We start from the raw sequence: 10428 nt of genomic DNA, 5'->3' as shown, positions 1-10428 counted from the left end.
ACATCTCAGGTCAGCAGCTTGGCCTGCCATCAAAGGACTTTGGAGGCTCAATTTGCAGTCTGAAATACCTCCTGAACACTGGCAACGGCCCTGCAGGAAGCAGCTCTGCAATTCAGACTTTTTATTGTGTAGATTCAAGTAGTTCTGGCAAACTCTGTTTGGCAGTTCAAGACAGATAATTACAAGATATTCTGGCAAGATTGGTAATAAAAGTAATTAAAATAAATAATTAATCAAATTAAATAATCTGGGGCCCACGACATAGTTTCTGCCCTTTTTTAATTTTAATGAGCAGCCAATCATATCAAGTGTGCAAACAGACTCATTTGTCAAATCCACCCTGGTTTTCAACTGCAAACCTTTAAGTTCAAAGTATTAGCAGTAGTATTAGTAGAATAGTTAATCTTTATCTGTATATCAGTCAGTTCAGTTCTTTGTTTGCAAAATACAAACACACACACACAAAAGAAATTTAAAAGGTCTGTACATTTATACAATTAAAACCATACAAATCTGTACATTTTAAAATGCTCCTAACATACAGTGGACTTGTTTTTCTTCAACAGTTACAACTACAATCAGCATGCCCTGGAACAAAAAGCATAACAAATCATCTACTTCCAAAGCAGATTGCTACTTCTTGTACACACAATGGTAGTATTTTTTACATAATACAAATCTGATGAAATATACTCAAAATATTTTATATGTAAAAACAGGCATGCAAAATAAACCTCTACAAAAAACATCCATTAAAAAAAGTTTGTTGCCAAAAATCGGCTACCATTGCACACAAATGATTGTGTCTACTGTTATTCAAAGCTTCTCATAATGTGTTCATGTGTACAAGATGTGCAGAACACTGGGATATTGCAATACATAAGCCTGCACACACACAAAAAATACAAAGTCAGTACCTGCAATCTTTTCAAGGGATATATGTACTGGCTGCATTACTTGTTTTAAATATAGCAAACAAATTCTAGTGGATCAAAAAGATTACTCTCGTAAGGTTACCATGAAAGTGATTTATGGAGTGGGGCTTAAAACACTCTAAATGTAAACAACACTGTTTCATTAGCACAGTTGTTTACAGTGAAAGCTTACTGAAACTTCCTTAATGTTTCCTCAACAATCTTTTGCTAACTCACAGGTTAACCATGATTCAATAAAGGCCACTTAAAAGAAAAAGATTTCCTTGTTTCCATAGCCAACACTATATTGACCAATCAGAACGTGTTTGTGTATACGGTTGAATACCTCCGGCAAACGGTCAGGTTTACATCCATGTCTGTCATGTAATATATTATGTGAACATTTTGAAGGGATTCAATTAAAAGATATAAAGTGTGTTTTTTCACAACTCGCATATGAATTCTTCAGTTATGACCAAAAACAGTGTCTGCATTAAACAGAGTCTGAGCAGACAGGGGAAACAAGCGATACCTCTCACCAAGAGTTCAAAGCACGCCCTAGTCAGACACAGAATGGATCTGTTCATCTGGCACCTGTACTATATTTCTATTCCAAAATCGTCCGTTGTGAGCCTGACAATGGAGTACACAAAGGTTTTCTTTTTTTGTGAGGATGTGAAGGCATAAAACAGTCTAGCGAATTTCTTCTCTTTGGCACGTAAAGTGATTTCAGTCTTGACTGAAACTCGTTGTAGCCGGCTGTACACGCGTGTTTCAGTCATATATGTTTCCCAGTGAGGAAGAAGAGCGGTCGGTCCTCCTTGGCGTTGGCTGTCTGGAATTCGTCGCTGAGCCTGAACCTCCACTCCTCCTCCAGCTCCAGCCTGCCCACTGTCTGCCTCAAAGAGCTGCGGTCTGCACTGATGACACACAGAGTGGCACCTACAGGGAGACACAAGAAGAGAAAATTAAATATTACATGGGAATCATCACATTTTCTGACAGAATTGGGAGACAGTTATGACATGCAACAAAGATCCTTAACTGGAACTGAATCAGTTACATTTCAGTCATAGGTTAGTTATGCCCAGGCCACACTGAATATTAAACACCTGCAAAAATGAATGCCGACACTTTACAACCAATTTCTGTTTCAATAAATAAAATCACATGAATAAAATATAAATAGAAGACTGGCCTATTTTTACACATACTATAGAGTGGGTCTCTGCAGGCGTGAGAGCCTGGTGTAGTCAGATTAATCCATTGAAGTTGACGCGTGGTGTTGCAGCACCTGGTTCCAGTACAGCACACATCAATGTATACTGTATGTGAACTGGTCTGAGGCCAGGCTGCCCAGGTTTGTGTTTGTGACAACAATGCTGCATGTACCACACTTATGAATTCAGAATAAGATCTAAGATTATATGTATAGCTTACTCTACTCTGTACAGTACTGTGATCTAGAGCTGAGCCAGGCCTTACCACAATGATAATCATATCACGGTCATGCAGGTGTAGGATGATAATTTTTTTTTATAACATACTGGTATCGGATCGGTACTCGGTATCGGCCGATCTCAAATGCACCAACTATAACACACACATACCGGTATATTTTGTCATTGTCTGTAAATGGTCTGTTTTTGTACCTTTGAGGAAGGTGAACTTCTTGAGGAACCCAGGAGTCACAAAGGAGTCGACGAAACAGAGGAGAAGGCCACTGAACAGCAGCCCTGTGTTGCTGATGTTGACTGAGTGAGGTCTGGAACTCACAAAACACACCGTCACCTGCAGGAGGCAAGAAGAGCGTGACTGTTGGAATTTATGAATATATGAACCTATACCTCCATTCATTCAGAGGTTAATCATATACTACAAACAAAGAGATCGGTGTGTGTGTGTGTGTGTGTGTGTGTGTGTGTGTGAATACCTCAGGTCCCAGGTTGAGATAACAGTCGACAGACAGTACAGGGTGTGTGTAGTTCTTGGTGCTGAGTGGAAACAGCTTCTGGCTGGTGTGCTGAAGGTATTTTTCCAGGAGGAGCTGAGCAGGTGTAGCCAAGAAAAGGTGCTTGCTGTCCGGGGCACAGATGTACTGTGAGGGCCCCACTGAGGTGGGAACATCTGTCGTCTGGAAAAAAACAACAACTTGTGTTTAAAAAGATTAAGATTAATTACTTTATTAATCCCACAATGTAGAAATTCAACCTCTGCATTTAACCCATCCATTTTTTACACACAAGTGAACACACCATGCAAGGAGCAGTGGGCAGCACATTACTGCTAACCTTTGTTGCCATAAAGATGTGTAGCTGAAACATATTTCATTAACTGTTATGTGCATACGCACATTCATAACGATATTCATTGCTTGATTGCTAGTCGAATTAAATCAGTTACCAAACATACTATAGCCTGTATGTTGTCTCACTTCATCTATTTTTCTTGGCATTTCATAATGAAATGTTATTAAACAGTATTGTTTAAGTAAATATTGTGACAACATTGTCATATTTATTGATTAAATTAAATTAAAAATGTCTTATGTAATTTATGTGAAAATATTATAATTTGTTCCTGTTGAGCTGCAAATGGTATGTTATTCTTGTATTCTTAAGATCTGTTTCTTTATCTTGCTCTACCAGTGCTACAGTATGTGATTGTTTTGTCAAGTTTGTCTTCAGCATCTACCTTGGTCTTGATGATAAATGTCCTGTATCCTCCAATGGCGATCTGCTTCTTCATGACGCTGAAGCTGTTAAACCTGCAGACAAGAAGTCCGGCGCTGTGTAGCCTCAGGGTGAAGTCCACATCGTGACAGGTGAAGCGGTTCTGGTCGTACTGGACATTCTGGCTCCGGTCCACATTGAGGAGGAGGAAGTCATGAATGTGACCTCTGGAGAAGGGCTCCCTCTGCTTATTACCTGGATGAAACAAAAAAGAAATGCTCCAGATGCATGACTTAAAAAGAAACACTGTCAGCTTTTGGTTTTCAGACTCTGTGTGGCTGGGTATCTGAGGCTGCACACTCACTAACAGGGGGGTTGTTTAAAGATCTTAGAGATAGCTTGGAGCCAGACATAGAGTAATCATACCTGAATATAATATCAGTAAATAGTTCAGGCCAACAAATAAACACTTAAGATAAGACATACCAACCAGTATCAGCAGTCAAGATCTAAGGAATGTGTCCTGCATTTTAAAAGGCCATTTTATGAACACACACAGTTACAGTTTATTGTTAATATAATGTTAATCTGCATAGTATTTACAAAGACTGTCAAAATAGTTCTTGACTTTTCAAGGTTTCTGACATTATGATCCCTGACCTGTAAGCCCACGGCTGCTCCACTTCCTGATCCCACATAGTCCGTAGTGGGCCAGGTCTGGACACGCCTCCATGTGCTGTAAGATCTGCTTCAGTGACACAGCGTGCTCCACTGGACCACTAACGACAGCAGAGAGCAAACAGTAGCGATGTTAAAATGGACTCATAACCTGGATTAACGTATTATTATGCATAAATAATGTGTTTGTATGTACTTGCGTGCGTCGAGGTCCACTGCATTCCACATCACACAGGAGTCATCAGCCAGGATGATGAAGGGCCAGACGTCACCTGCTGGGCCCCCTCCCTCCAAACGCCGACTGCGCTCCAGCTCCAAGTTGTGATATGAGAGCTCTTTAATCAGGAAGTGTGCAGCACCTGCAGAAGAACGGAAATGGGTTATGATGGTGGTGGACAGTGAAAAAGCAGTTGATATTGACTTTTCCATACAGTGTTACGGTATTTCACATCTATGAATTTAGGAATCTTTACATATCTAAGAGGAGTAACAGTAACAGTAACAGTAACATACCTATTCCTGCTCCGTTGAAGACAGTGGGCAGTACCAGCATGATGTGGTTGGGCCAGTACTTCTTATACACAGCCATCTCGTACTCTTTGACCACCAGGATGTGGAGATGTGAAGCTCCATCCATAGCATGGTACAGGTTAAACAGACCATGCTCATGACGACCGGTGGTTGGCGTGAAGATTGGACTCTTGATGCAGTCTGGGCTCTGGGAAGTCAAATAAAAAATCAAATAAAAAAAAGATCAAAATAACATTATATCAATGAAGATATGATGTGATCAAATAGCTGGTTGTGATCAGAAGCTTTTAATGCTTCACTGAATTTGCTAAATATCCTCTCAAACAGAAATCTCCTGTATCTTTATGAAAATAATTAGAAACTATTGGTCTACAGTAATCCATTTTTCCACAAGGACAGTTTTAATCAAAGTCTATCCTGTAGCACCACCTAGTGAAGCTCAAGGGTGTTGCACCCTGCACAGCACCACCTCAACACACGGGTACCAAGGAGTGATTGAAACACAGTTTCCGATAATCAGGAAACAAAAAAATAAGTAAATCATAACATCAGTGGTCTTTTACAATGTTAAGAAAGCTTAAATGGAAACCTTCTACCTAGTTTAAATCTTTATTTTCTCTTTTTATTTCTCTTTATATTATCTAGTATACATGTTGGAGATTAGAATTAACAGATTTTGGCACAGCGCCTGACCCTCATAAACTACTGATATCCTAACTAGTACTTGTGATCTTCAGCCTAAATCACCAGTAGACTCCACCAGAAGTGTTTATTATCTCTGCCTGGCTTGGCTTGAAACATGTCTCAGCTGTTGTAGGCCACATTTTGGCACACTGTCATGGCTTTAACAACTGATATCCATAGAAAGGTTTGATTTCATTTTGCACCAGATCAACTGCAGATTAATACCCGATATGTTAGGCCTAATATGAGGTTAATACATTTTTGTCTTTGTAATCTTTGCAGCCATTGGCGGTCGCCCACTAATCGGAAGGTCGGTGGTTCGATCCCTGAACATGGCAGACTACATGTCGAATTATCCTTGGGCAAGATACTGAACTGGCCCACCGATGCTGCATTCATCAGTGTGTGACTGAATTCCCAATGGTGGCAGATGGCACCGTTGTAGGATAGCCTCTGCCACCAGTATGACTGTGTGCGTGAATGGGTGAATGAGCGCAGTCTGTAGTGTAAAGCGATTTGGATAAAAGCGATATATAAGTGCAGTCCATTTACCATTTTACCATTTAGCTGTGTTGAATTGACAAAGTATACCAGTTTCTCCAGGATCTTCTTTTTCATTTGTCACAAAAGGCAACATCATGACGGGCCCTTTATCCCTGTAGTAAAACTGAAATCTTGCATCTATATATTAAAACCAGATTTTCAATACGCCTTCAAGTTTGGCCGTTTGGAACAGCTACTTACAAGTCAATTATTTTCCAGCACAACCTAGGCCATACTCTGCTGCTTTTTTCACTATGTGCATCAGCATCTGGCAAAAGTACATGCTAGTATTTGTGATTTCAGTTGTCAAATAAGGACTTACCCAATCAGAGGTGAGAGGCAGCCGCATGCTCTCCAGCTGGCCTCCTGGTTGGCTGAAGCTGAAGTAGTGCTCTTTAGACTTTGGGATTATGAAGTAGAGCTGGATCTCTTCCCCGAGCAGTAGATGGGTGAAAGTGAAGGCATGCAGTGTTGACTCATACATCTGAATATAACATTAGAGAGAACATAACATTATCAGCTGCGTCTTTACATTTCAGAAGCAGCGTGCAAGTGTAATTTACAAGATTATGTGTTTGGTGCATTCTGTTGACCTGGTATCTGGGGTTGAAGCCCAAGTACTGATGACACTGTTCACAGTGATGGTATGTGTTGTATGCTGCATATTTAGACAGCTTTATCCTAGATGTCCGCCTACGTAGGTACACATCCTCCTGGCGCACAGGGTTTCCTTTGTAACAAAGCAGGGGCAAAGACAGATAAGGACAATAGCATAATGTACAGGTAACTTTTTTTTTTAGTTGAAGCAACCAACACCAAAGAAAATGAATTTTCTGTAAATGTAGTTTTGGATGTGCGTTAATATATTAACTTGTGTGTGTGTGTGTGTGTGTGTGTGTATGTGTGTGTGTGTGTGTGTGTGTGTGTGTGTTTGTGTGTGTGTGTGTTTGTGTGTGTGTGTGTTCTGTGTGTGTGTTTCTGACTGTGCCTACCCTCAGCACTGGGTTTATATCCAGGGCTATAGACAGAGCTGATATCATCATATTTGGGGTCATGGATGGTGTAGTCAAAGGGCATCGTCCTCAGAGTGTCAGGGTTTGGCCAGGAAGTATTGGGTGGGTGGTACAGCACCCCCTCCGCCTGTGCACCTAAATAAACAAAGGCGATTACAGCATGGTGAATACCAAAATTTGGTAATCAAGACAGTACAAAATATAGAAAATGAATGGGTGTAAGGCAGTTTAGAAGCATAGTCATGTTTATGACGTAGGCAACAAATGCTGCAAATATACTGACTGTAGTTGATGTCTTCTTCGTCGTAGATATCCACCTCCATCAGCCTGATCAGCATTCGAGACAGAATACCCAGGAAGTGCAAGTACGCTCCTGTTTTACCCACCTGACCATTGAAAGAACAGAGGAAAATGAATGTAAATATACGCAATGGCATTAACTTGAGTATGAATAGAAGAAAGAGATTTAGACAGAAAGAACCTGTGGGGGTCCACTGAGCAGCAGCCTGCGAGGGTGAAAGTTGTCACTTCGTCCTTCAGTGCGATTGCTGCTGTCCATGTGGTAGGAGCGGGGGACTGTCCACTGACGATAGTACAGTGACTGTTCTGTACATGTCATCATCTTGCTCAATAAGGGCCTGCACACAAAAGACATAGTTCTGATGAAATTCCTAGCAAGCTTTCAATCTTTTCAGGACACATTCAGTCCATCAGATCCCCGGTGATAGATTAATCCCTTTAGTGGTCTGCCTGAACTAAAACAAATCAAATCAACTATTTCCGATTGCTGCACACTTGCATCAAATCTGAATAGGAAGTTTTTAAGCATTTATCACATTGTTGGAATGCTAGATTGCTTTATGGGGAGACACTGCAAATGAACAGGGTACACATTTTGACTAATATATATCAACACAAAACTTACCAAGTTGACTAAATACATTAAGACAAGTTTTTGTAGTGCAAGTTTTTTTATGCATACAAATGAGATATTATCTAAAGATAACTTTTTTTAATAATAATAATAATAATAATAATTAATAATAATAAACACCTTAATGTGTATTTCATATGTTATTTAGTCTGAAAGAAGACATGTTACGGAAGCAAAGCTATCCAAAATCTCAAAATTGACCAAGGCATGAACATCAATGCTTTTGCCCATTGTGTTTTGCCTTGAAGCTGGAATAGAAAGACAAGGTTTCAAAAGTATACTCTGGAAGTTCTGTGAGTAAATGATAATAAGGGTAACTGTGCATTGTACTAACAGCCCATGGATGTCCTGGAAGTTCACTCTGTTTTAGCGTCCCAGCTGTGCAATAGTGGTCACAGTATACTATATATAGTGGTGTGTGTCAGATTTACCTGAAGCTGCTAGCCCATGCGACGGACATGTGTGGCAGGAATGAAGTACATCGTGGAAGCCCACTGCTGTCACTGGCTGTGATAATATCATACAGGGCACGAGGGAGGAGCACAGAAGGTGGGCGGCTCACGCCCCGCGCCCAGGAGCAGCTCTGATGAGGAGAGGAGGCTCGAGGGGACAAGGAGCCAGAGGAGGTGGATTTGGAGTGTTGCCGACGAGACTGGGCCGGGGGAAGCGGTTGAGGTTGAGGGTAGGGTATTTGTATCTGGGAGAGGGACTGGTGCTGGGGAAGTGTGTAAGGTTGGGAATTTGTTTGAGATAACGGTTGATTCTGTGGCTGCAGCTGGGAGATCAGCTGAGCCTGGGAGTAACTCTGCGCTTGTGGCTGGTGTAATGTAGGCTGAGGATATGAAAAAGACTGAGACGGGGGCTGGGGTTGAAGTTGAGTCTGTGCTTGTGAGGGGGGTTGTATTGTGTCCATTGTCCCTTTCTGGTAATTTGGAGAAGTAGTGTTTTGGGCAGGGAAAGGATCTACAGCTCCGCTGTCTGGACATGACTGCAGCTGCTGGCTGCATGACAGAGGTGAGTCCCCTGGAAAAGGAAGGAAGAAAATGATAGTAAGAATAAAACAAAATATCAGTTGAGATAGACACTTATAAGCCCCTTTCATAGTGCCATTTCATGCCGGGACATTTATGGCTCTTTAACACTTTCACTATGAACCCGCCCTAAGCGGGATGCCAGGATCAAATGATCTCACCAATTTTTTTGCCTCCAAAAGGTAGTCACAGAGGCGGAAAATTGGTGGGACTGTTGGAAGTGGGACCACTATGAACGGGCCATCGGGGCGAAGCGGGATATTTGACGTTGAGTGTGATGTCTAACACACACCTCCCACTTGGTCCGACAGTCATCGAATCACTGTTCACTGCGGCCACCGTTGCTAACTTGGCACAGCGCCTGCCGCTTATTGTAAGCAAACCGGCATGCTAACCGCTGATTGTAAACAAACCAGCATCGCTAATTGTCGCTAAGTGAACACATGCTGCTGCTGCAGCACATACATAATGTACTGCTGCAGAGCTAACTGTGTTGCCTATTAGCACTGTGCTACTGCTGCTCTGTCGCAACTCACTATTGTTTCCCCCCACTATCCTTCCACCTCGCTCCGCAACGCCGGACTGCGCTATGAAAGGGGCTATAGACAGTTGTTACTAGAAGGTAGGGTTGCCAACTCCATGAAAAATAAATAAGGGATACCTCATTGGCACCATCAGCCGACCCGATTGCCTTTAACCTTCCTGGCGTGGTGAATTTTTTCATCCCCTTTTTTTGTGAGTGAAAGGTTTTTTAACGATTTGACTCAAACCTGAATTGAATTAGATGCATATTTTTGTGTGACATGAATACATGGAAAACAAATTATCATCTAGCAATTCACTCAATACAAAATAACAATGGGGACCTCGTCTTCAAAGGTGTAGTGGAGTTTGCTGATAAGAAATTGATTTACTCCTTTTATTGGCTTTTAAAATGCAGCATGTATGCAATCAAATTGGCATTTTGAAAGATTCTGGTATTCTATAATTCCAAATTGGTTCAGTAAAAGGGCATGAAATTCATGTCATGAACACATGCTGCTCGAAGGTGTAGCACCCCGTAAAGAAGAGTTGGCGTCTGTGTCACTGTCACCTTTGCATGCCGCTTTGTTGTCTTCCGCTATCTTCTCTGTGAGCAACAGTACCTCCTCGACCAATGGGATGAGCGTATTCTGTATCGTTATACTTGTTTGTGAATATGCTGTCAGCTCATTGGTCACATAGCAGGACAGGGCCTGGGAACAAGTTTACCGTAAGTTTTCATATGAAGCACCCGGTTATTCGTTTTCCATTGAGTATTTTTTTACTGTCACAATAATACGGGACAAAGTGCGTCCCTTTTCACCTCAATACGGGACGATTTCGTTTTTCAAGGGACGGTTGGCAACCCTACTATAAGGTTTTTCAGGTGGTGAGGTGAGTTAGTCT

General features: G+C 41.5%; 1 protein-coding gene across 1 annotated transcript in view; it reads right to left on the bottom strand.

The window, feature by feature from the left end:
• Positions 1-319: 319 nt before the first annotated feature.
• The window catches only part of greb1 (growth regulating estrogen receptor binding 1), a 30468-nt gene continuing 20359 nt past the window's right edge, over positions 320-10428 (bottom strand). Inside the window, exons 22-34 of the mRNA XM_059352663.1 lie at positions 8401-8992; positions 7517-7673; positions 7319-7421; positions 7015-7170; positions 6616-6752; positions 6345-6506; positions 4778-4982; positions 4461-4623; positions 4247-4365; positions 3609-3841; positions 2848-3048; positions 2567-2705; positions 320-1856 (exon numbers count right to left, since the gene is read on the bottom strand). Coding sequence (XP_059208646.1) covers positions 1693-1856; positions 2567-2705; positions 2848-3048; positions 3609-3841; positions 4247-4365; positions 4461-4623; positions 4778-4982; positions 6345-6506; positions 6616-6752; positions 7015-7170; positions 7319-7421; positions 7517-7673; positions 8401-8992 — 2531 coding nt within the window. The 3' untranslated portion in view covers positions 320-1692. The remainder of the gene's footprint in view (positions 1857-2566; positions 2706-2847; positions 3049-3608; positions 3842-4246; positions 4366-4460; positions 4624-4777; positions 4983-6344; positions 6507-6615; positions 6753-7014; positions 7171-7318; positions 7422-7516; positions 7674-8400; positions 8993-10428) is intronic.

This window comes from Centropristis striata, chromosome 2 (assembly GCF_030273125.1).
Source record: "Centropristis striata isolate RG_2023a ecotype Rhode Island chromosome 2, C.striata_1.0, whole genome shotgun sequence".
Taxonomy (NCBI): domain Eukaryota; kingdom Metazoa; phylum Chordata; class Actinopteri; order Perciformes; family Serranidae; genus Centropristis; species Centropristis striata.
Note: the sequence above shows the minus strand (reverse complement) of the source record. Positions and strands in the feature narration are given on the sequence as shown.